Source organism: Theileria annulata, chromosome 2, assembly GCF_000003225.4.
Source record: "Theileria annulata chromosome 2, complete sequence, *** SEQUENCING IN PROGRESS ***".
Classification (NCBI taxonomy): domain Eukaryota; phylum Apicomplexa; class Aconoidasida; order Piroplasmida; family Theileriidae; genus Theileria; species Theileria annulata.
Genome location: NC_011099.1, coordinates 822,946 through 846,912, shown reverse-complemented (window position 1 = coordinate 846,912; position 23,967 = coordinate 822,946). Strand labels below are relative to the sequence as shown.

Genomic DNA, 23,967 nt, shown 5'->3' with positions numbered 1-23,967 from the left:
ATAAGTGGATATAAATTTATGTAAGATATCCTAATAAATGTAGTGCGGCAGCTTTAGTTGTATTAATTACTCCTCCATCTAATCCACCTATAAAAAATATATAAATGTTATAAGTTAGTATTTTAACTAAATCCTAATGTATACTTTGAAGTTGACATAAATTATTGGCAGTATCAGAATCATCAAAACACCAAAAAGTATTAATTGGTAATTGAAGTCGTTGTAATTTTTCTGGTTTAATATAACAGCAAGTACATTTTGCAAATCCAGAAAACTTCATTTGTCCCCATGGCTTAAATTTACTATACATTTTCTCTTCAAATAATAATAATGTCATTACCAAACTTATTATCAACTAAACAAATTGATGAGTGGTAGGGGTAAAGTATGTTACGGTGTTACGTTAAGGTGTTACGTTAAGGTGTTACGTTAAGGTGTTACGTTACGGAGCTTGGTCAAGCGGTAACTAACTACACCCCGTAAGGGGATATAACTACTCCCCGGAGGGGTATAACTAGGTATATAACTAACTATAGGTATATAACTATATAGAAGGCCCCTTCGGGGAATATGGGAGCCCCTTTGGGGGCAATATCTAAGTAGGTGTGTACAAGCACCGTAACGGGAGATACCAAAAGTGTAATTGAAATAATTCGTACAATCCATTCACGTAATCTATTTTTAAAAACACTTGTACCATTTTTTTCCATACGTTTAAATATAAAATCAAATTTATTTCTAGTTTCTTCACTAAACTTTATATTCTTTCCTTTCAAATCTATTATTACATTACGGTGCTTGGTCAAGCAGTACCCCCTGAGGGGACTAAGTACCTAAGTACTAACTACTCCCCGTAAGGGTATAAGTAACCCCCTCAGGGGAATGGAATAACTAACTACTACCAGTGAGGGGTATTACTAAGTATATAATTAACTCCTTTAATGGATATATAACTAAGGAACTAGTAGTGATATAACTAGGGAACCCCTTCGGGGGGTTAAGAGAACGCCTTTTAGGGGTAATATCTAAGTCGATGGTTGGCCGTGGACCTCACACCGTAACGGAATATTACTTTGTTTAATTCCTCGAGTAATTTTTAATTTATCAATATAATTTTGTGTTAAACACCATGAAAATGGTTTTGTTAACATTATATTTTCATAAATAGTACATGCATCAAATATTGATATACTACGAATTGTACTAAATCCCCAAAGTAATCCAAATATACATCCACCCTATAATATACTCATAATTATACTATTATATACTATCTTAACTATACTATTATACTCTTGACTATATATTTTTGTAAACTCGTAATAACTAAAATAGTTACAAGATGTGCATAATTATCAATATTTTGTGTAAATCCCATTAATACTCCAATTATCTATAAAAAAAATAATAATATACTCCAATTAATTTAATTATATAATCCAATTGTCTAATTGTATAAAAATTTTTACAATGGAAATAATGAGGAAAATTATCAAGAAAATTGGATATGGTAATGTTACCCAATACTCTAAAACATTTAATTAATCAATCTGTAATATCAGTAGTTAGTATATAAATGTATGTATAAATCTGTATAAATCTGTATAGGTATGTGAGTTTACCAATAATATATGGTAATAAACCACCATATAGACCATAAAGTGCACCAGATGATCCTATAGTAATAAAACAAGGATCTAATGATGCTGATGTTATACTACTACCCAATCCACTTATAAAATATAATAAAAATGTACGAATAAAACCCCAATCCTATAATTCATCAATTAGATTAAAAAATGAGAAATTAATTGGAAAAATTAGGATTTTAGAAATAAATGTCCAAAATTGATCGGGTTATAAGAAATAAATTTTCCTCAATCCCTCAATTTTTGCTGCACCTAATCTACCTAATCTACCCCTTAACTACCTAATCTACTTAACTATAGTAAGTATATTACTGGTTCAATAATCCATAATATTTGTATTTGTGATAATAAATTTATTAATAAATGTGCTACGCCTTTATGCATAAACATACTCCAAAATAATCTATAATCAACAATTAACCCAAATAACTAAAAATAATTAAGAAAATAGCTATTTAAAAAATAAAGTCAAAATTGATCGGGTTGGAGGAAATAAATTTTCCTCTCTAGACAATTCTTGCTGCACCTAGACTACCTACTCCATAACTACTCCATAACTACCTAACTCCTAATCCATTACTTAACTACCTAACCCTAACTACTACTTAACCTAAAATATTCTTTATAATTACGAATATAATTAGTTTCTAGACCACCAAATGAGAAGATAGAATTGATTTGAAATGTATTGGAATCAGTTTCAAATGGAAAATACCATTTGATTTCTCGTTCAATATTTGTTGTTTTTATTATTGGCCAACCTTTATCAGCTTCTGATGGTCCCATAAATACTCGTTTAGTAGCATTAGTTAATAAATTATTTTCACAAGCACCATGTCCAATAGGTATAAAATTACTCTCATTTTTATATAATATTCTAGATATACATCTACCACCAAATGTTGTTTTATTATATATCATCCTATTCCATTAATTAATGAACAATTAACTAAAAATTAACTAATAATTCATCAATTAACTAAAATAAACTAATTAAGGAAAAAATAATTCTAAAAAATAGGTAGAAAAAAATAAATCCCAAAATTGATCGGGTTAGAGGAAATAAATTTTCCTCGGTCCACAATTTTTGCTGCACCTAGACTACCTCTACTTAACTACCCCTTAACTACTTAAACTACTATTTAACTCCTTAACTACTCTACTGTATATAATACTGTGCAAAGAATGTGAAGATGATAGCAGTTGATGTGAAGATACAAACAACAAGTCGACCTCTTAAAGGATTATCTTTATGTTTTGAATCATCTTTTAATTTAATTAATTCTTTATTAAATTTCGTTTTACTTGTTACTAATTTCAAATCATTTATTCTAATCTTCTCCAATTCATTATTTATTCTTGTATCTTTATTATCAAATATATTACCAATTGTTTTTACCTTCAAATTGGCCTTAGCATTATTAGCCTTAGGAATATTAACCTTAGTACCATTAGCTTTAGTAGTATTAGCCTTAGTACCTGTACCCTTAGTATCCTTAGTACCAGTCATAGTACCAGTAGCCTTATTAGTATTCATAGTATTAATTGATTTAAGAGAATTATCATTATCAAATTGTTTAATTAACATTTTAGAAATTTTTTTATTAATATTTTATAAATTTATGCAATTTTGATACATTAATCAACTTATCTAATCCCGTAAGGGACTAACTAACCAAATAACTACTACCAAAGGTATAACTAACCAACTAGAACAGGGAAAGGGAGCTAATTCTACACTAACTACACCCTGGGAAAGGGAGCTAATTTTACAGCTATGGAGTGTACTAAGGGAAAGGGAGCTAACTAATTAAGGTGCCCCGGAAGGGGCTAACTACTCCTAAAGGTATAACTAAACTACTTCTAAGGCTATAACTAAGGTAAGGAAATAAATTGAATGTATAAAAATGTTTATGAAATTATAATTGTATGGAAAAAATTCTTTGTAAAAGTTGTTGTGGATATAAATATAATTTTAAATTTAATTTTCTAATTATTCCATTATCTAAATTTATTCATTAAAAAAATTATATTAATATTAATTTATTCATAGTTAATTAGTTAATTTAGTTAATTTAATTTAATTTTTTATTAATTTAACTGAATTTTTTAAAAGTTACGTTGTATAATTTGTATGAATTGATTATTTGGATTTAATTGATTTATAAATTTAATATGTGTATTACCATATAATATTAATGGTATATAATCTCTAATAAATATCCTAAAAAATAATCAATTTTCCAAATTAATAAAAAAATATTAAAATTAAATTAATATTAATTAATAATTTAATTAATTGTAATTGATGATAATTACTTGGAAAAATTATTATTATTATGTTGTAGAAGGATTTGTTTTATATATTTAAAATCTAATGATTTTACATATATTAATCGATCCAATTTTCTACCAATTAACATTTAAAAAAAATCTAATAAGTAATTAGGTAGCAGCAATATTAAAAGGGTGTAGAAAATTTATTTCTCCTAACCCGATCAATTTTGGTATTTATTTCCAAATTAGTGTTTTTTGGAATTATTTTTTACTAAAATTAGATTATTAGTTAATAATAGTTAAGTGGTCTAGGTGCAGCAATAATTGAGGAGAGAAGAAAATTTATTTCCTCTAACCCGATCAATTTTGGACATTTATTTCCAAAATCACTAAATTTGGAATTATTTTTTCCTAAAATTAGATTATTAGTTATGTAGAGTAGTTAAGGGGTTAGGAGCAGCAACAATTGAGGAGAGAAGAAAATTTATTTCCTCTAACCCGATCAATTTTGTACATTTATTTCCAAAATCCTATTTTTCCAATTTTTTCATAAAATTATCTAAATCTACCTAGTATATACTATAATTAAGTATAATATTAATTAAGATGTAATACAAGTGGTTTTTTTACACCTAAACCTTCTTGTATATCTTTATAATATTTTCTTGAATTTTTCTTCAATGTTGATTTCGTTACGGTGCCCGTTACGGTGCTTGCTCCCACAGTACCAACTCCAGTACTGGTACCTGGTACAACTGTACTATCCTTAGTACTTGGTACAACTGTGTCCCTAGTACCAGTCACCGTTACGGTAGAATTATGTAATAATTTTAATAATCTTCTTGAATGTTTCTTTTGTACTTTATGTACTCTTGTTAATAATTTCTGATGTCTTAAATTACTTTGTACTATTGTACTATTTATTAATCTATTCACATCAGCACTTTTTAATCCACTACTTATATTCAATAGATTTTTCCCCGTTACGGTGCCCGTTACGGTGCTTGGTCCAGCAGTAGTAGTAGTACCTGGTACAACTGTACTCTCAGTAACCTCAGTACCTACAGTACTCTTAGTACCCTTGGTACCCGTAGGACCAGTCACCGTAACGCAGGAATCCAATAACTCAAATGCTGATTTAGAAAATATTACTAATCGACCTAATGTACCAGCAGGTGCTAATTTAAGTAAATTCATATGTTCTACAGACATGACATCTACTCCTGGAATATTTCTAAATGCTCTTTTACCTTCAACTGCTGTACTTCTCATAACTACCAATGGACCTACTGGTCTCTTTTTACCCTTTCTCTTGGTCCTTTTCGTTACTGATACTCGTTTTAATTCATCTGCTAATCCCATAGAATTCAATAACTCAACTGCATCACGTGTTTTCGTCAATGTCTCCATTGTGTCATCTAATACTAATGGTAATTCTGGTACCGACTCAACCCTGTGACCACGTGACATTACTAATGGTACTGAAGCTGTTGCCGCTACTGATACTGCTAATGCTAATCTTTTTTCTTTTAAATTGATTTTCCTATGCCAATGACGCCATGTACGTGTTGGTGCAAACATACCACCTGCACGACAAAAATTCGCATAAGCTGCTTGTCCGGATCTATGTGTACCACCACCTTTCACTCTTGGAGTACGTGATAATGCACGACCTGTACCCCAAGAACGTGCTGAAGTCTGATATCCACTCATACGTGAAATCGCATATGCCTGACGCTTATTCTTAGACATATTCGTATGGACATAATGAACCAAGTCAGAACGTAATGGTGTAGAAAATACTCTTGGCATTATTGTACTACCCATACGCTTCTCAGTAGATACACTAAATACTGATACTACTGGTCTATGTACCATTTCTCAAATTCTCAATCTACCCAAAATTATTAAAGTTCCAATGTACCAAATTTCCAAATTCGTCAGTTAAATCAAATTTTCAATATTATTTAATAAATTTTAATTAAACTTATTAGAATAAAAATTTTAATTAGAATAATTATTATTAGAATAAAAATAATAAAATGAATATAGTGTTTAATTACAAGACCTCCCCATTCATATATTTGGATATATAATTAAATAATATTATATAATTAAATGAATTTAAAGTATTGGAATTTTAATTTCCATAATGGAATTTTTCTAATACCAAATTTTTTTTTGGTAATTTGTGTCATTGACACTTTAAACTTCTTCTAATATACTTTTCTAATTACTTTCCATATAATTTTTAAATAATATTTCAATAGTAAACTATTTTTTAATAGTAAATTTGTAAAATTTTGGGATTTTAAATTTTAATATTTTAATTTTGTAAATTTGTAGTTTTAATTTTAATATTTTAAATTGTAAAAAATAATAAAAAATTCTATAAGAAATCTGTAAAAATAAAAAAATGTAATTTTTGTAAAAAATAATTTAAAAAAATGGATTTTATTGATTCAACATATTTTAATAATACACATACTAATACTATTCCTCCTCCAAATGGAGCTACTACTAATACTGTTAATACTAAGGAATCCCCTTACGGGGTTAAGGAAACCCCTTACGGGGATAAGGTAGTACCTTTCGGTGGTGGCCGTGGAGCAAGCACCGTAATGGAGAATATTACTTCACCTAATAAATTCAATATAGATGATGGAATAAGTGGATATGAAAATATATATAATTCAATAGAAATCATAGATATACCAGAAATAAAATCTAAATTCAATAATACATATACTCCCGTAACGGTGACACGTCCCACGGATACCAGTTCCTACGATACGGAGTATACTACTAATACTAATACTACTGGTAGTATTCCTAGAATACTTAGTACTCATAATCTAACTAGTACTAAGGGTGCCGTTGGACCAAACACCGTAACAGACACCGTAATGGATGAAAATTATATTGTTGCTATTACTGGTAATACTAATCGAAATACTAAACAATTTACTATAAATACTACTAAAGAAGCTACTGTTACTAAAGATATGGAAAATATGGATATGGATATGTTTGATAGTATAGATACGGTGGATAGTTTAAATAGAGTTGATAGTTTTGATCGAGTAGATATTCTTAGTACCAAGGGTACTATGGGAAAGGGAGCTAATTCTATGGGTATGGAGTGTACTATGGGTACTACTAATACTATGAGTAGGTGTAGTAGTATGAGTAGAGTGGACAGTAGGAGTACTATTAGTAGAATAAGTAGTATGAGTAGAATAAATAGTATGAGTAATATGATTGATGGTATGAAGAATATGAAGAAAGAAATGAGTAAAGTTGTTAAAACTGGATTTAATAAACGTGTTTCTAGTAAACATTTTTTTGAAATTGATAGTATTTCACGTTACGGTGACAGGTCCAACAATAGCCCCAAAATTAATATCCTCACCAGTACCAACAGTATCCTTACTAGTAGTAACAGTCCCAAAAGTAATATCCTCACCAATAGTACCAGTACTAGTAAGTTCAATACTCTTAACACTTTTAGTACTAATAATACTATGGGAAAGGGAGCTAATTCTATGGTTACAGAGTGTACTACTAATAATAATACTACTGTTAGGGATAGTATGGAAACCCCTTGGGGGGTTAAGGAAGCCCCTTTCGGGGCTGTTGGCAGTGGACCTGACACCGTAACGGAGAATCTAAAACTAATAGATCCAAAAAATGATATAAGAAGAATACCATCATTTTATGATTTAGAACAAGTAGAAATACATTGTCAAAATTCATTAAAATCAACAGAATCATTGAAAAGAGTTGGTTCGAAAGATTCATTTGAATATCTTTTATTTGGTAATTCACAAGAATATATTTCAATTTTACCAACAACTGATACTGAAGTTTATAATAAATTCAATTCACATTTAAAATTAGATCGTTTTCTATTATTTGGATTCCATTTCAATAAATTACTCAATTCTATTTCATGGTTAGCATCAATACAACTTAGTTGTAAATCTTTTAACTCCGTTACGGTGTCAGGTACTACGGCAACTGAAGGTACTGAAGGTACTAGTATTGATACTATAGACAGTACATTTGTACCTAATAGTAGTAGTAGTACTAATAGTATACCTAGAATACTTAGTACTCATAATCTACCTAATACTAGTAATAGTACTAATAGTACTAAGGGAGTTGGTGTGGATAATAAGGTAGACCCTTTCGGGGTTAGTACTAATACTAAGGTAGACCCTTTCGGGGTTAGTACTAATACTAAGGTAGACCCTTTCGGGGTTGGTGGTGGACCAGACACCGTAACGGATATGGAAAGTAATATAGAAATGAATTTTAGAAGAAAGTTTAATACATTTCAAAAATCATCTTCTACACCAACATTCACTAATTTTAATATACATTAATCTTCTATACATATTTATTTAAAAATTATTTAAAATTATTTAAATTAATTTAAAATTTATAAAATTGGGGGAAAAAATAAATTAATTTAAAATTTATGAAATTAATAAAATTATTTGAAATTGGGGAAATTGGGGAGAAAAAAAATTAATTTGAAAGATATAATGTATTAATATGTTTTAAAAATAATAAAATAGAATGTTGTATAATTCCTTGATAAGAATTGGTATTGAAGATAGATTTAGGATTAAAAAATGATAATGAAATTCCTTTTGAATATAAACATTTACATTCACATGGATCTATTTGTTCTATTTCATTACACCAAACTATTCTACCACCAATTCCTATAATTATCTTAATCACCTCAAATTATTAATTAGATTAGATTAAATGAATTGGATTGAATTGAATTAATTAGATTAAATTAAATTAATTATTATTATTTGGATTACCTGTTGATAATAAAATTTGTCTATGTAATGTTACTTGATTAGTAGAAAATGCTTCAATTGTACCATCTAATATTAATATAGCACTAGCTCCATATCCACTTGTTATTTTCATTATATCTTCATTTATTTCTTCACATTTTATACTTCTTAATATTACTAATAATTAACATTCAATTAATAGATAGTATTAATATAGTAGTAGTTAAGTCTAGTCGAGTTAAGTAGTCTAGGTAGTTAAGGAGTAGGTAGTTTAGGTGCAGCAATAATTGACTGGGTGAGGAAATTTTATTTCTCCTAACCCGATCAATTTTGGGATTTATTTTTTTTAGCTAATTTTACTAATTATTTTTCCATTATATTATCTAATTATTAGTTAATACTTTTATTGGATTTATTTTTGAAAGATTGATGTTTGAAGAAAGGATGTCGTGTCCATTTATTTAATATATCCTAAGAATATTAATTTTATTTAATTACATTATCTTTTGGTATATATATTATTATATATGCATTCTTTAATAATATCCATTGTATATATGATATCGATTCTTCCTATAAATTATTAATCACTAATCTAATCTAAACTAAACTAAATTAACTTAAACTAAATCTATCTAAATTAAAGTAAGTTTGGATACCCAATTGGGTGAAATAATAATAATAATTTCATTTTCATTGGTTTTTAAATATAAATAATCACCTAATCAAAAACAATAATCAATTAATACTAATAGTATTACTAAGGGAAAGAGAGCTAAATATACACTAAATAGACCCCGGGAAAGGGAGCTAATTCTATGGGTATGGAGTGTAATAGGGAAAGAGAGCTAACTAACTATATAAGTATAGGAATCTTAGGGGTATATAACTAACTACTATATATAACTAGGATAACTAAAGGAACCCCTTCAGGGGTAAGGGAGCCCTTTTGAAGGTAAAGATAGTAGGGGACTATTGGTCTGTGTGACCAAGACCGTAACGTAAAATAACTAAAATTTACATAATAATGATGTTATTAATGGTTTAAGATTATTAACAATAATTTTAGTATCAATTTTAATATCATTTGGTAAAATTGATACTTGATTTATTGGTTGTAATTCTATTATATCATTTATTATTCTACTATTCATTCCAATAAATCCTAATCAAAAATATAAAATTATAAAATTAATAAAGATATATATAAATTTTTACCTATAACATATTTATTATTCCAATTTTCATATGAATTTATTACTTCTCCTAATAATTGAATTAAATTAAAATTATTTAATTTAATTGAATAATTATCAGAATAGTATTGGAAAAGTACCTATGAATGAATATGGAAATATTGATGTAATATATTGTAATTTAATATTAATAAATTGTTCCATAATTAATCAGATTGTGGTATTGGTATAGAATTATTTAAATTTTGTGTTGGAATGACTTTATTTAACATTTTAATCATTTCTTCATGTTCTTCTTTTAAAGTTTGTTCTCTTGAAGTTACACTTTGTTCTCTTAAATATTTCAATTCAAGTTGTTTATCAATAAGAAATGTACCAGTAATTATTATACTTAACATAACTGTTAAACTTGGTATACCAAGTGTAAAAAAACCACTTCTCTTATCAAATCTTTTTATTCTATTATAATATTTCAATAATTCCATAAATATATAAATTAATCAATAATTAATAATTAATTAATATTAGTAATATTAGTAATGTGGTTAATAGTGTTATAAATAGTGTTAACAGTAGTAATATTAGTAATATAAATAGTATATAAGAATATATAAGAATAAAATAATTATATGAAAAGAATAATAATTTATATAATAATATTGAAATATATAAAATGTGTAGAATCATTAAGAAGATTTGGATTTGTAAATTTAATACCTAATCAAATAAATTCTTTAACACAAATTAATACAAAATCATTAATTAGAACAAAATTATTAAATAAATATAATAAATTGAATTATAAAAATATTTTTGCTAAAAATTCACAATATGAAAATTGTCTATCTGATGATCTATTTGATTGTCCTGGATTCAATCATATTTTTAATCAATCGTATTAAATATATATTAATTAATTAATTAATAGATTAACAGTATAATTAAGTATATAATATTATTAATTAGTTAATTTAGATAATAATTAGTTAATTGAGATAATAATTAGTTAATTGGTATAATAATGTGTAGATATGTATTTTCTGGAGAATTTGAAGATTTGGGTGTGAATAATTTATTATCTCGTGAATTGGATTATAGGAAATATTCACTTGAATCTCATAAAGGTTTAAAGAAGTTTATGGCAGTTGTACTTTCAGCTGTAGCTGTAGGAGCACTTTATAAATTTGCTACATTTCTAAAAGATATTATAGAACAACAAGTTATTGATTTGGTATCTCCCGTTACGGTGTGAGGTCCACCGGACAGTAATGACCCTGAAAGGGGTCTTCTATAGTTCTACAGTTATACCCCTTATGGAGGTAGTTAGTTATATAATTTTAATGGTATTTAATATGATTATAGAATACTGGACATCCACGTTATAATACAATTAATACACAAAAACAATCCAATTAATTTTTTAATATACATATTATATACCTACTACTATATATATGTATATATACTAGAGTACTATAGGGTATATTAGTACTTAAGGTATTATGGGTACTTAATTAGGTATATAAGAATATATTTAGTAGTAATATTAGTAATAGTAAGAGTAGTACCCTTAGTCTCAGTAGGATTAGTAATATTGGCAGTAGTAGCACTAAGCTGAGTAGTGGTCTTAGCACAGCTACCATCAGTATTAAGAGTACCAGTTTTAATTTTAACCTTACCCTTAATAGCCTCATTCTTAGGATATGTTATTGCTGTTATTTTAGTATCACGATAGTAGCCATAAGCAACAGTCCACAACAACTAGGATAACAAAGAAGTGCCATATCCAAGCATGAACAAGATTATCAGATTGATTTTCAGCATCTTCGTTGCATTTTTCTGGTTCTGATTCTTGTTCTACGTGTTTGGATGTCTTGACATCTTCAAGATCACCGAATCCTTCAGCAAATATATGACCATAATCAACAGTAACAGTTATAGTAGCAGCACCACTAGTAAGCTGAGCAGTAGTTGTAAAAGTATAAGTTATATTAGTTTTAGGATCCTTAACAATATACTTATAAGGAGCACCAGTAGGAGGAGTATAAGTAGCTTCCTTAACCTTAGCCTCCTGAGTATCCTGATATGTAATAGTAAGCTTATTCTGACTAGTAACACTAATTTCACACATAGGAGCAGAATCAGTAGCTATGTGATTCTCGGTAATGAAGTGAATATATGAATATGCCAGTTAGAGATATTTTAATAACAAGCAACAAATCAACTAAGTGCCAGTAACGAAGATTTCCATCTCCCCAACCCATATAGTATTTCGGAGAATGTGTTTTAGCTTCTTTTTGGAGTATAACCACTATCATTGGTGGAAATATTGTAGCTATCAGAAGTACCATGAGTGCAGGAAATATAGATGTCCAGTAAGGAAAATCCTCGTCATAATAGTTAGGAGGAAATAAATGCCAGTACTTCTTAAAACTCGGTTCATTAGCGAGACCAGCTTCTTTAGCACCACCTGTAGCATTAGCAGGAATACGAACTTTACTATCACTTGCACCAATCTTAAGAGAATCAGGAGTCACAGCACCAGCTGACTTGAGAGTGTCGTAGGCAGCTTTATCGATTGTGAGAGTACTACTACTGATTGTGACATGTGCAGGAATAGTGTCAGTTTTAGTTTGATTAGTGAGATTTAGGGTTCCACCTACACCACCGCTGGGACCTCCAGTGATGGTGAGACTGGAACCAATTTGTTTTTTATCTGATGTGACCACTATAGTACCTGCAAGTTTAACATCACCTGTAGTGCCAACAGGTTTTGTGATTGTGCCAGTGGCATTAAGCTCTAGAACATCATCCTTATCGAGTTCAGGACTAGTGGTTTGGAGAGTATTAGTGGCATTTTTGATGGTTCCCTGAGTGATGTTGATTTCAAGATTAGTAGTGACAGTGAGCGCTGTGAAGTTGTAATCTGTTTTATTGTCTTCACCACGAGTTATAGTGATTGTGGCCTTAGACGTAAATTGACCACCACCAGTTTTATCGAGAGTGACGGCATTCTGAGTGAGAGACTGAATGGCAGTCAGAGCCTTCCTTGTCAGTGTGATAGTACTAGTATTCTTGATTGTGACTTTGGTGCCAGAATCTTGGGGTGTTATGGTTCCACCTAGACCTTCACTACCACCTAGGGTGAGTGCAGAGGAGCCAAGTTTCTGATCAGTGGAGGATACAGTTAGATCACCTTTAATGGTAACTTCTGCAGTAATACTAGAGATGGAACCAGTGGCATCGATTTCTAACTTAGTACCCTTATTGAGTGGATCACTAGTGTTTGTGATTGGTTGGAGATTACTAGGATCAGGAGGCTTATTGCTATCTATGTACTTCTTGATAGTACCACCTATATTAGTGACTTGAACATTAGTACCAGTGAGTGTTGCAAAATCAGCAGCACCTACAGTAATTTTTATAGAACCACTAGAAGCAAAAGTATTACTACCACTAGTGGCATTGAGAGTAACTTTAAAGTCAAGACTAGTATTACGAGTAGTGTCGTAGCCATCCCAAGATTGGGTAGTACCGAATCTGAACATGTTAGGATTACCTACGCCATGTTTCAGAATTTGGTATGTAGTGTGTACTGAAGTGAGTAGATGAATACAACAGCTAGAGAGATCTTAATGTCCATTAACAGATCAAAGAAGTGCCATAGGTAAGCATGGACAGTAGTAGTTTCAGATGGTTTATTCCAATCAGGAGCATAATCGTATTTTGTCCATAGCCCCCAACGACCTCCTAAGTTGTGCTGAGGTGACCAAGCCGGTGCCCTTAATCTAAGAACAGCAATTATTACTGGTGGAAATATTGTGGCTATCAGAAATACAATGACAACAATAACCATGAGTGTGGGAGAAATTATCTCTGGCCAGTGAACTTTACTCATATCAAAACTTTCAGTAAGTATGTGACCATAAGGAACAGCAGTACCAGCTTTTGTAATACTATCACTATCACCAAGAGTAATTTCAATACACTTATTATCACCATAGTTAATAGTAAGAGTTTTATTATCAATGGCCACACTGACAGTACAAGGAACAGCACTACTAGTATCCTCAAGAGGAGCACTACCATTAGGCTGCATATTAGTAATAGTTAGAGTAGCACCTGTATCAGTAGGATTCTCAATTTTGGGAGTACCACCAGTAGCCTGCTTAGCATCATTACCACAACCTGTTTTAATAGTAACAGTACCAGTAATAGTCTCAGGATATTCAGTTATTGCTGTTATTTTAGTACCAGAAGTAATTAAGAGTATTAAGTACTCTAAGTATTTAAGGATATTTAAACATATAATGGTATTACAAGCATATTAAAGCTATATTATAATACTCTACTAGTTAGTAGACAAAATATAAGATTTGATTTAATTTTATGTTTTATGGATTGGATACCATTCAGATAATTTATTAATTAAAGAATTATAAGCTTCATCAAGATTTTCATTTGGTAATCTGAAGTCAAAATGACATTTCAAAGATTCTTCGACTTCTTGATTAGCTCGTTCAACACGTTTATTAATGGATTCTTCAGTATTACAACCTCTCTTAATTAATCGTTGTCTTAAAGTTTCTAGACATGGTGGTTCAATAAATACACCTTTTAAATTTAATTTAGCATTTAATAATTGTTTATATCCTTTAATATCAATTTCTAATACTGGGACTTTACCCAAATTTTGTATACGCTTTAATTCTGAACGTGCTGTACCATATTTAGATCCTACATAGTTTGTATATTCTACAAATTCATCATCTACATACATTTGATCAAATTCTTCTGTAGATATAAATGTATAATGTACACCATCACGTTCACCAATACGCATTGGACGACTTGTATAACTCACACTCGATTCAAATATTTCTGGATAATCTTTTATAAGCCTAGAATTCAATGTTGTCTTCCCTGAACCTGATGGACCAACAATTATCAATATAGGTAATTCTATACTTTCTAACATCTAATATAATTTATACATTATTATATTATTCTAACTTATTTAATATAATTAATTAATTAATTAATAATAAGTAAAATTAAATAATAATATGTAAGATAAAGTAATTGGATGAATAAAAAAATTATTATACGTATGATTGTGTAATGTAATGAATTGTGTAATGTAATGAGACGTATTAAAATTATGAAAAATTAATATAAAACATTAAATATAATAAATAAAAATACAAATAAAATAATAATAATATGAATTATTGAAATAATAGATTTTAATAATGTGTTCCCATAAAGCCTGACGATTCCCCTATTGATGAAAGACAAATTTAATAAAATTGTTTTAAATTGTTTTATTAATTGTTTTATTATCGTAAAAGATTTTATGTTGTGTTTTCGGATAAATCTGCCGAATTAAATAATTGGAAGGTTATTTTGGAATCTTTGTAAAATAATCTTTTAAATCAGATCTTAAAATTATACCTCTACAATAACTTTATGAAAATTTTTGTACCAACTTTACAAATAAAAATTTTTTATCCAATATAATATATTAATATTAATTATTAATATATTAATATTAATATTGTAACATATTTTAATTTGTTTTTATAAATTACCAAAAAATGTATAATCAAAATAAAAGAGATTCCAGTATGTTTTATCTAATCTTAATTATTCATTTTATTTAATGAAGTAAATAAATATTTTGTAGGATCTTTTAGTAGATCATTTATGTTATATACATTGGATGATAATTATTTATCATCTGGTCGTGAAAATCGTTTAGATGATTCTGATATAAATGAAAGTTATCCATTAGAAAAATCTAATGATAAAAATTATACTCATATCGATAAAAAACTTACTTTCGATACTAAAACTACTAAATTCAAAAAAGCACTCAATGCTACTGGTATCTTAACTATTTAATACCCTTAACTACCCTTAACTACTTAACTACTTAATACCCTTAAATACTTAAATACCTAATACCCTTAGTAGCTACTTTATTACTCCTTAACTACTATAGAACTACTTAACTACTATAGTTAACTATACTACCCTTTAAGTACTTAAGAATTACTTATAGTGTTGGAGCAAGCACCGTAACTAATAATTATATAGATCCATTGAAAAGAGTGAATAGTATGTATTCATCAAAAAGTGTTTATGAAGAATTACAGATGGCAAGACGTGTGAAATTACCAAGTGTATTACAGAGTATCCATCATGTTTTAACTGAATTTGATGATTCCAGTGAAGATTTATCAATGCTACCACAAGTTTCCAAATTCCTACCATACATTTGTAATAATAAACTTGTCAAAATTGAATCACAATTACTTTATACACATACCAATTCTACACATACCAATTCATCCATTACTAATTCTACATATACCAATTCATCTCATACTCATAAGGGAGCTAATAGTAATACTAATAATAAATCATCAAATCCAAATCTTACCAATTTTGTACAATTAAATACTAATCCAAGAACTGATACTAGAGTAGATACTAGGGTTAATCCTATAGAACCTAATCCCATGGATCGTACACCTGTAGAACGTACTCCTATACAACCGAATCCCATAGATGGTACTCCTGTAGAAAATAATATGGAAAATGAGAATATAAAGAATGATAGTAATTATAATTTAATATCATTAATGGATAATAATATAAGACGTAAGAAGAGTGTAATAGAAAATTCAATAATATCCAATACTAATATGGAGATGGAAATGGAAATAATGGATAGAAGATATAATAAAATATATAGTAATCAGATGAAGATTGGATTAATATTAAGTGGTGGTCCAGCACCAGGAGGACATAATGTGATAGCTGGTGTATTTGATTATTTGAAATATAGGAATCCAGAAAGTCAATTAATTGGATTCATTGGAGGATTAGATGGTCTTAAATATAAAAGATATCAAATTATAAATGAAGAACAAATGGATCAATATAGAAATCTAGGTGGATTTAATATGTTAATGAGTGGCCGAGGTATGATTGCTAATAATAATGAATTCGAAATGGTACTCAAAACTGTAACTGAACTCGAACTTGATGGACTCATTATCGTTGGTGGTGATGGATCCAATTCTAATGCAGCCAATATCTCCAATTATCTAGCACAATATTATCATAATAAATACAATACAAAAAATGGTAATCAATCTAATGTAGTATAGATAGTTATTAGGTAGTTAAGGGAGATAGTTATAGTAGTTATTAGGTAGTAAGGGAGATAATTAGGGAGATAGTTATTAGGTAGTTAACCAATCTACAGTAGTCTATAGTAGTCTTGTATATATATATACTAGTATTAAGGGTACTAAGTATTAAGGGTATTTGGGAATAGTTATTGTGATATTTGGTAATTATTATTAGTTGTTATGAGTTTACAATTAGTAGTCACGAGTTTACAATTTTGTTGTTACGAGTATACAAAATTTCAAAATTTTGGTTGAATTTTTATACATTAATAATGTATACTCGTGACAACAAAAAAAATCTACCTAAAATAACCATAGATATCTTAAATAACTTATAGTTACTCATTAAAATATTATTATATACCCTATTGGACCTTATTTACCCCTTAATAGCCATAAGGCCTAAGATACTCCTTATACACCCTTAGATTACCCCTATTTACCCTTATTTATCCATAATTACCCCCTAAATACTCTTATTTACTCTTATATTATGTATTTTATAATTGTATAGGAAATGTGGTTATGAAATCAGAGAAGAGATGTGTAGTAGTAGGTGTACCAAAAACAGTAGATGGTGATATAAGATCAAATAATATAGAATTGACATTTGGTTTTGATACGGCAGCTAGAACATATTCAGAATTAATTGGAAATTTATGTATAGACGCAGCTTCAACACAGTATAATTATCATTTTGTACGAATCATGGGAAGAAGTGCTTCACATTTAGCATTAGAGTGTGCACTTCAAACTCATCCGAATATGTTATTAGTAAGTGAGGAAGTTAGCCAGAAAAATATCTCACTACAACAAATTGTTGATGATATTGTTGATTTAATGCAAAAACGATATGAAATGGGGAAAACTTTCGGTGTCATATTAATACCTGAAGGATTAATTGAATTCATACCTGATTTCAAAATTCTTGTACAAGAACTTAATACTGCCGTTACGGTGTCTTCCGTTACGGGGTCAGGTACTAAGGATACTAAGGATACTAAGGATACTAAGGGAACTGAGGGAACTGAGGGAACTGAGGGAACTGAGGGAAGTACTAATACTGTTGGTAGTGGACCAGACACCGTAACGGAAGAAACTGAAGAAAATTTATTGAAGAATTTTGATGTGAATAAATTAAAAAAGAGTAAAGAGATATGGAATTTTTTACCAACAAATATACAAGAGCAATTATTAAGTGATATAGAATCATCAGGTTCAATATTAGTGGCAAAAATAGCAACAGAAAGTTTATTAAGTATGTTAGTAGAATCCAGAATCATAAGTAGAAAATTAAATCATTTACTTGAAATTATTATCATGACACATTATTTCGGTTATGAAGGAAGATGTGCAATACCGTCTGAATTCGATTCTTCATATTGTTATTCACTTGGTTATACAGCTTCTGTATTAGTAGCACAACGTAAAAATGGTTATATGGCTGCTATACGTAATCTTAAAAATAATATTGAAGATTGGATACCATTAGGTATACCATTTTCACATTTAACTACATTAATGAAATTACATAAATCACAAAGTAATTCCTCCGTAACGGTGACTGGTACCACGGAAACTAACAGTACTAAGGATAGTATTACTAAGGATAGTACTAATGGTACTAAAGATACTAATACTAGTACTAAGGATAATGTTACTAGTAGTCAGACTACTACTGTTGGAGCAAGCACCGTAACGGACACCGTAACAGAAGAATTATATAAAAATTATAGATGTAGTATAAAAAAAACATTATTAGATTTAAATGGTGAGTTATTTAAAACATTTGAAAAAGTAAGAGATATCTGGAAATATGAAGATTTATATAGAAGCCCTGGACCAATACAATTAACTACAAGTCAATTATTATCCAATTCAACTGATTTATCATTATATCTCAATACATATCAATCTAATCATATTAATAAATTAAATAATCAAGTTACAGTATCAAGTACTAATGGAGTTAATGGTAGTAATATAGGAGTTACAGGATCTAACAATGGAGTTAATGGTATGGGAGTTAATGGTAATAATGGAAGTAGTAGTAGGAGTAATAATGGAGGAGTAAATGTAGTTAGTAGATTAGATAATGTAGTAAATGGTACTAATACTAATAGTACCGTTAGTATTAGTAATACTAGTAATACTGGTATGAATATGACTAATGTAAGTATGAGTAATGTAAGTAATGTGAGTATGAATAATGTGAGTAATGTAAGTGTTGGTAGTGTAGGAGTGGGTAGTGTAGGTATGGGTAGTTCACGTATGAATGGATATGATGATGATATGAGTAGTTATAGTCATGAATCATCGAATGATGAATGTATTGATATGGATGATATCAATGAAAGAAGATGTTTTACATTATTAATACCAACTTTAAAAGAATTAGTTGGTAATTATCCATTCAATGGTACGTTACGGTGCTTGTACATCCCCTACGGGGGTACTAGTTCCTTAGTTATTTACCTATTTATACCCTTAGTTAGTTTATTAGTTATACCCTTACGGGGTACCTTAGTCCCCTCCGTGGCTTAGTTACCGTTTTACCAAGCTCCGTAACGCTGTTATAGGAGATTATGTTGGATTAAGAAGAAAAGATAAAAGTTTTATGAGTGAATTGGAATTAAAAAGATTAGAAGTGATACCAGATATACCAATAGTATGCTCAGATGTCAAATCCAAACTTGTACCATTCAAACAACACGTTGAGTTCGATCAATACATCAAAAATCAAATCATGCTCTATTATCCATATCAACATAAACTAAATCATTTCAATCAATATGAACTTGTACTCAATACTATACCAACAGGTATCAAATATACTCGGTTAAGTAGTTAACAAGTTACGGAGTTAACTAGGTAGTTATGTACTAATTAGGAGTAGTTAATAGTAATTAGGACTAGTTAGAGTACTCCTAGTATACCTAATACCTGTACCTAGAATACTCCTAATAACCATAGTACTAGTAATATACTAGACTTAACTACTCCTAATACCCTTAGAGTACCCTTAGATACTCCTAATTACTATTTACTATTGTTATGTATAAGAATATATAAATTAATATATTTATAGGTATGGGGAAAAAATTGGGTACATTAGTATCATCAGAACAAATGAAATCAGATTCATTGAGAGTAGGAGTAGTGCCAGTAGGAAAACAAGCACCAGGAGTGTTAAACGTATTTTGGGGAATATTCACAAGAGTAAGTAAAATGGGAGGAAAGTGTATAGCATTTCATGGAATTAAAGGATTATTACAGAGTTCATATATTGAGTTGAAGGGAGAGGATTTCGAATGTTTCAAGAATCAAGGAGGATTAGAATTAGTGTTGAGAAGTAAACGTTCGTTTTTATGGAAGAAAGATAAATTGGAAGCAGTGTATAAGACATGTACAGCATTAGATTTGGATGGGTTGGTGTTCTTGGGAGATGAAATGAGTATGACACAGGCATCGTTTGTGACGGAGTATTTCATGTCAAAAAATTCTAAAACATGTATAATAGGAGTGCCAGTAGCAGGAGGAAACTCGTTAGGAGGAGATCTTATAGAAGCATGTGTAGGATTTGATACGAACACAAGAATCTATGCATCGTTGGTGGGAAATGTATTAACAGACGCGATATCAATGCCGAAATATTGGCATTTCGTGAAAATTCTAGGTAGATTCCCATCAGTAGACGTATTAGAGTGTGCACTTCAAACACATCCAAATGTAGTAATAATAGCGGAAGAATACCGTAACTCAGATAAAAGTTTGTTTGACATTGTGGATGAAATAGCAAACGCAATAGTAAAGAGAAGTAAATTAGGAAAAAACTTTGGAACGGTTTTGATTCCAGATCATTTAGTGTTACACTTACCAAATACGAAAAATATGTTACAAGAGATTGGTAATGCCCTAAATAAGGCGAACCAACTCAATAAACGTAAAAATGCTATACAACAACTCATGTCATATAGTGTTTATTCCACTAATACTACTAACACTAATGGTACTAAGGATAACGGTAAAGATACTAATGGTAAAGATAAGGATATGGATAATATTGTTGATGTGGAAGATAATATGGGAGAATATGTAAAGATGATAACACCATGGAGTTTGGCATTATTTAGTAGTTTCCCGGAATATATAAGAAGGGAAATCTTGAATATGGACTTTACAGATTTGGGACTTGAAAACTTGGAAATTGAAGTCATGTTAGCCAAAATGGTCAAGGAAGAATTGTTGATTAGGAAGAAAAGAGGTGAGTATAATGGAAACTACGCGGCTGTGACACATTATTTCGGTTACCAAGGAAGATGTGCAATACCGTCTGAATTTGACTGCTCGTTAGCATACAGTTATGGTCATTTGGCGGCAATTTGTGTAGAAAGTAAGTTGAGTGGGTTCTGTTGTTCAATCAGAGCAGTTTGCGGTGCAGTCAAGGATTGGAAGTTATTTGCAACACCATTCACATGCATGATGAAGATAGCACCAGACTCGTTCAAAATGCTAATTAACCCGAAATCTGAAATGCCAATCATACCACCAAATAATGTCAGTCTCAATGGGAAGCCATTTATGAAATTGAAATCAGCAAGGAGGAAATGGTTAGTGGAAGATTTGTTCAATAATCCAGGGCCGATCCAATTCAACTCATTTGTCGGAACACAAAACATCATGTTAATTATTGAACATTCACAATACTACCACATGATCACCTCAGTGGAGCGATTCACAGAAATCATCAAGAACATTTGCAAGTTTGGAGTTTCCGAAGAGTATCTACACCACGCATTCATACAGCTTTGGGGATTAATCAAGATCACACAAGACAAAAATCAATTAATCTCACTCTCACAAGATTTCAAACTTCTCTAATCTAATAATATATATACAATAAGTAGTTAAGATGTATATAAGGAGTAGTTAAGGTGTATATTGAGAGATGTATAATAGTCTAGTAGTAAATATATTATAGGTACTAGAGTATATATACATGAGTATAGGTACAGTTGTATATAGTTAACTAGTATACACTAGTGTATATACATATAAGTATATAAGGCTATTAGTAAGTATATTATTTACGCTTGGTATATTACTCTACTTAACCATTAACTATCTTATTTATTAGGAATAACATTAGATCTAAATATTACAATTAGATCCCAATTATATATCATAGATCTAAAACTATAAATTAAATTAAATTAATAAAATTGAATTAAATTAATCTAAATTAAAGTAAAATTAAATTAAAATTTGATAATAATGGTGAATAACGGATTTCCTAATCCTTGTTTGAAATATTCACATTTATTGAATCCAGTGATGTTAGAATTAACATCAAAGATATCAAATAAATACTTTACATATCATGAGAAGGAAGATGGAGGATATTATTCAAGAAATGATTTCTATGCATGTAATAGAGTATTAATAAATCGACGTACATTATGGAAAACTAATAATGAATCTGAATACATAGGTCAAGTCCATATCTATGGAGAAATAAATACAATAACATTATGTTTCCTAAATGGTGATATAAAACATTTAACCAAAGTAGAAAATACGTATATAGCAAAGAATAAAATTAATTTGAATATTAAGAGTGATGTAGAAGATTTTGAAGGACAAAAATATACAATAAAAGTCTATGAAATTGGAAATATAAAATATATAAATTATAAATCCAATAGTGTATATTTATTTAAAAAAGTATTCGAGTTTGATGAACTGATTTGGAAATCAAATAACTTTTCAGAAAGTGCAAAATCAATTTCAATTTGTATTATGAAACATGAAAAGTATTTAGGAATTTTATTAACTAATTTTAATTATTTGTTATATCAATATATTAATAATAATTGGATTAATATAACAAATAAAAGATTACGTCTGAATAAATTCATGTTAATTTTTAATATTAATAGTGGATTAAAGAGATTTAAAAATGTACCAATTGATTATGAAACTGATTTAATGAATTTGGAATATTCACTTTTCTTCAATTTCACACCTGAGTTTGAACAGAATTTAGACATCACAAAGCCTAAATGTTTAACTTATAATTTAATTACTAATGATTTATCAATTGTACTTTGTAATGGAAATAAAATACCAATAGATACTAATAAAGCATTAATTAAAATACCAATAAATCCAGTTAATTCTTATTTATTTCCCAGTAAATCATTTTCAGAATTCACTTTCAATACTGCTAAAAGTAGTTTCTCAACAACAAGTCTAGAACCTAATAAAAATAGTATAGACCAATTAGATAAAACTATAGATGAGTTGGATAATAGTATAGATCAAATGGATAATCCTATAGGTCAAATAACTAATAGTATAGATGAATCGACTAATCCTATGGATCAGTTGAATGTTGAAATAGAAGATGAAATGAATGAATATATAAGTGTAACACAAAGTGAAGAAGAAATTGAACAGGAATATGAAAATTTAACACATTTTACAAGAAATGAACTTTTTAAAGCATTAAGTCGACCTATAGAATTTTAAATATTAATTATTCCACAAAATAATCCTAACTCATTTTAAAGAATTATTCTAAGTAATTCTAACTCATTTTAAAGAATTATTCTAAGTAATTCTAACTCATGTTCCAGAATTACATTAAAGATTCTTAAAAGTAATTTTTAAAAAATATTTTTTAAATTTTAATATTAATTTATTATTATATATTTTAAATAATAAATTTATAAAATATGTTATAAATTATTAAAATTATGAAAATAAATTACACAATCTTATCGACATTCCCCCCAAAATTAACATTCCCCCAAAAATTAAC

At 29.0% G+C, this 23,967-nt stretch overlaps 11 protein-coding genes across 11 annotated transcripts, besides 21 other annotated features; 4 read left to right on the top strand and 7 right to left on the bottom strand.

The window, feature by feature from the left end:
- Positions 1–16: 16 nt before the first annotated feature.
- Positions 17–3,159, bottom strand: TA13905 (uncharacterized protein; the record flags this gene model as incomplete). The annotated part of the gene is made up of 11 exons (XM_947054.1): positions 17–87; positions 145–355; positions 546–833; positions 919–1,049; positions 1,172–1,238; positions 1,340–1,393; positions 1,417–1,526; positions 1,623–1,773; positions 1,962–2,052; positions 2,260–2,571; positions 2,825–3,159. The coding sequence occupies 11 exons, from the start codon at positions 3,157–3,159 to the stop codon at positions 17–19; spliced, it is 1,821 nt and encodes a 606-aa protein (XP_952147.1).
- Positions 320–355: a sequence feature (8 probable transmembrane helices predicted for TA13905 by TMHMM2.0 at aa 93-115, 248-270, 282-304, 319-341, 348-370, 400-422, 474-496 and 506-525).
- Positions 546–569: a sequence feature (8 probable transmembrane helices predicted for TA13905 by TMHMM2.0 at aa 93-115, 248-270, 282-304, 319-341, 348-370, 400-422, 474-496 and 506-525).
- Positions 597–665: a sequence feature (8 probable transmembrane helices predicted for TA13905 by TMHMM2.0 at aa 93-115, 248-270, 282-304, 319-341, 348-370, 400-422, 474-496 and 506-525).
- Positions 819–833: a sequence feature (8 probable transmembrane helices predicted for TA13905 by TMHMM2.0 at aa 93-115, 248-270, 282-304, 319-341, 348-370, 400-422, 474-496 and 506-525).
- Positions 919–972: a sequence feature (8 probable transmembrane helices predicted for TA13905 by TMHMM2.0 at aa 93-115, 248-270, 282-304, 319-341, 348-370, 400-422, 474-496 and 506-525).
- Positions 1,182–1,238: a sequence feature (8 probable transmembrane helices predicted for TA13905 by TMHMM2.0 at aa 93-115, 248-270, 282-304, 319-341, 348-370, 400-422, 474-496 and 506-525).
- Positions 1,340–1,351: a sequence feature (8 probable transmembrane helices predicted for TA13905 by TMHMM2.0 at aa 93-115, 248-270, 282-304, 319-341, 348-370, 400-422, 474-496 and 506-525).
- Positions 1,370–1,393: a sequence feature (8 probable transmembrane helices predicted for TA13905 by TMHMM2.0 at aa 93-115, 248-270, 282-304, 319-341, 348-370, 400-422, 474-496 and 506-525).
- Positions 1,417–1,461: a sequence feature (8 probable transmembrane helices predicted for TA13905 by TMHMM2.0 at aa 93-115, 248-270, 282-304, 319-341, 348-370, 400-422, 474-496 and 506-525).
- Positions 1,504–1,526: a sequence feature (8 probable transmembrane helices predicted for TA13905 by TMHMM2.0 at aa 93-115, 248-270, 282-304, 319-341, 348-370, 400-422, 474-496 and 506-525).
- Positions 1,623–1,668: a sequence feature (8 probable transmembrane helices predicted for TA13905 by TMHMM2.0 at aa 93-115, 248-270, 282-304, 319-341, 348-370, 400-422, 474-496 and 506-525).
- Positions 1,702–1,770: a sequence feature (8 probable transmembrane helices predicted for TA13905 by TMHMM2.0 at aa 93-115, 248-270, 282-304, 319-341, 348-370, 400-422, 474-496 and 506-525).
- Positions 2,562–2,571: a sequence feature (8 probable transmembrane helices predicted for TA13905 by TMHMM2.0 at aa 93-115, 248-270, 282-304, 319-341, 348-370, 400-422, 474-496 and 506-525).
- Positions 2,825–2,883: a sequence feature (8 probable transmembrane helices predicted for TA13905 by TMHMM2.0 at aa 93-115, 248-270, 282-304, 319-341, 348-370, 400-422, 474-496 and 506-525).
- A 1,364-nt stretch (positions 3,160–4,523) lies between the features above and the next one.
- TA13910 (60S ribosomal subunit protein L4/L1, putative) lies at positions 4,524–5,804 on the bottom strand (the record flags this gene model as incomplete). The annotated part of the gene is made up of 1 exon (XM_947053.1): positions 4,524–5,804. One exon carries the CDS (start codon positions 5,802–5,804, stop codon positions 4,524–4,526), a length of 1,281 nt encoding a protein of 426 aa, XP_952146.1.
- Positions 5,805–6,373: 569 nt separating this feature from the next.
- On the top strand, positions 6,374–8,314 carry TA13915 (uncharacterized protein; the record flags this gene model as incomplete). Its single annotated transcript, XM_947052.1, has 1 exon — positions 6,374–8,314. The coding sequence occupies one exon, from the start codon at positions 6,374–6,376 to the stop codon at positions 8,312–8,314; it is 1,941 nt and encodes a 646-aa protein (XP_952145.1).
- A 145-nt stretch (positions 8,315–8,459) lies between these two features.
- Positions 8,460–8,879, bottom strand: TA13920 (uncharacterized protein; the record flags this gene model as incomplete). The annotated part of the gene is made up of 2 exons (XM_947051.1): positions 8,460–8,659; positions 8,768–8,879. 2 exons carry the CDS (start codon positions 8,877–8,879, stop codon positions 8,460–8,462), a joined length of 312 nt encoding a protein of 103 aa, XP_952144.1.
- Positions 8,880–9,756: 877 nt separating this feature from the next.
- On the bottom strand, positions 9,757–10,146 carry TA13925 (uncharacterized protein; the record flags this gene model as incomplete). The annotated part of the gene is made up of 3 exons (XM_947050.1): positions 9,757–9,911; positions 9,965–10,012; positions 10,083–10,146. 3 exons carry the CDS (start codon positions 10,144–10,146, stop codon positions 9,757–9,759), a joined length of 267 nt encoding a protein of 88 aa, XP_952143.1.
- Positions 10,147–10,148: 2 nt separating this feature from the next.
- TA13930 (uncharacterized protein) lies at positions 10,149–10,427 on the bottom strand (the record flags this gene model as incomplete). Its single annotated transcript, XM_947049.1, has 1 exon — positions 10,149–10,427. The coding sequence occupies one exon, from the start codon at positions 10,425–10,427 to the stop codon at positions 10,149–10,151; it is 279 nt and encodes a 92-aa protein (XP_952142.1).
- Positions 10,305–10,373: a sequence feature (1 probable transmembrane helix predicted for TA13930 by TMHMM2.0 at aa 19-41).
- Positions 10,308–10,427: a sequence feature (Signal anchor predicted for TA13930 by SignalP 2.0 HMM (Signal peptide probability 0.001, signal anchor probability 0.979) with cleavage site probability 0.000 between residues 40 and 41).
- A 144-nt stretch (positions 10,428–10,571) lies between these two features.
- TA13935 (uncharacterized protein) lies at positions 10,572–11,194 on the top strand (the record flags this gene model as incomplete). The annotated part of the gene is made up of 2 exons (XM_947048.1): positions 10,572–10,837; positions 10,972–11,194. The coding sequence occupies 2 exons, from the start codon at positions 10,572–10,574 to the stop codon at positions 11,192–11,194; spliced, it is 489 nt and encodes a 162-aa protein (XP_952141.1).
- Positions 11,195–11,668: 474 nt separating this feature from the next.
- On the bottom strand, positions 11,669–14,041 carry TA13940 (uncharacterized protein; the record flags this gene model as incomplete). The annotated part of the gene is made up of 3 exons (XM_947047.1): positions 11,669–12,022; positions 12,153–13,482; positions 13,539–14,041. The coding sequence occupies 3 exons, from the start codon at positions 14,039–14,041 to the stop codon at positions 11,669–11,671; spliced, it is 2,187 nt and encodes a 728-aa protein (XP_952140.1).
- Positions 11,675–11,743: a sequence feature (5 probable transmembrane helices predicted for TA13940 by TMHMM2.0 at aa 81-103, 143-165, 559-581, 641-663 and 705-727).
- Positions 11,867–11,935: a sequence feature (5 probable transmembrane helices predicted for TA13940 by TMHMM2.0 at aa 81-103, 143-165, 559-581, 641-663 and 705-727).
- Positions 12,243–12,311: a sequence feature (5 probable transmembrane helices predicted for TA13940 by TMHMM2.0 at aa 81-103, 143-165, 559-581, 641-663 and 705-727).
- Positions 13,547–13,615: a sequence feature (5 probable transmembrane helices predicted for TA13940 by TMHMM2.0 at aa 81-103, 143-165, 559-581, 641-663 and 705-727).
- Positions 13,733–13,801: a sequence feature (5 probable transmembrane helices predicted for TA13940 by TMHMM2.0 at aa 81-103, 143-165, 559-581, 641-663 and 705-727).
- A 288-nt stretch (positions 14,042–14,329) lies between the features above and the next one.
- TA13945 (guanylate kinase, putative) lies at positions 14,330–14,920 on the bottom strand (the record flags this gene model as incomplete). Its single annotated transcript, XM_947046.1, has 1 exon — positions 14,330–14,920. The coding sequence occupies one exon, from the start codon at positions 14,918–14,920 to the stop codon at positions 14,330–14,332; it is 591 nt and encodes a 196-aa protein (XP_952139.1).
- Positions 14,921–15,648: 728 nt separating this feature from the next.
- On the top strand, positions 15,649–22,025 carry TA13950 (pyrophosphate--fructose 6-phosphate 1-phosphotransferase alpha subunit, putative; the record flags this gene model as incomplete). The annotated part of the gene is made up of 5 exons (XM_947045.1): positions 15,649–15,829; positions 16,042–17,097; positions 17,659–19,563; positions 19,724–19,966; positions 20,233–22,025. The coding sequence occupies 5 exons, from the start codon at positions 15,649–15,651 to the stop codon at positions 22,023–22,025; spliced, it is 5,178 nt and encodes a 1,725-aa protein (XP_952138.1).
- Positions 22,026–22,418: 393 nt separating this feature from the next.
- TA13965 (uncharacterized protein) lies at positions 22,419–23,675 on the top strand (the record flags this gene model as incomplete). Its single annotated transcript, XM_947044.1, has 1 exon — positions 22,419–23,675. The coding sequence occupies one exon, from the start codon at positions 22,419–22,421 to the stop codon at positions 23,673–23,675; it is 1,257 nt and encodes a 418-aa protein (XP_952137.1).
- Between the last annotated feature and the right edge of the window lie 292 nt (positions 23,676–23,967).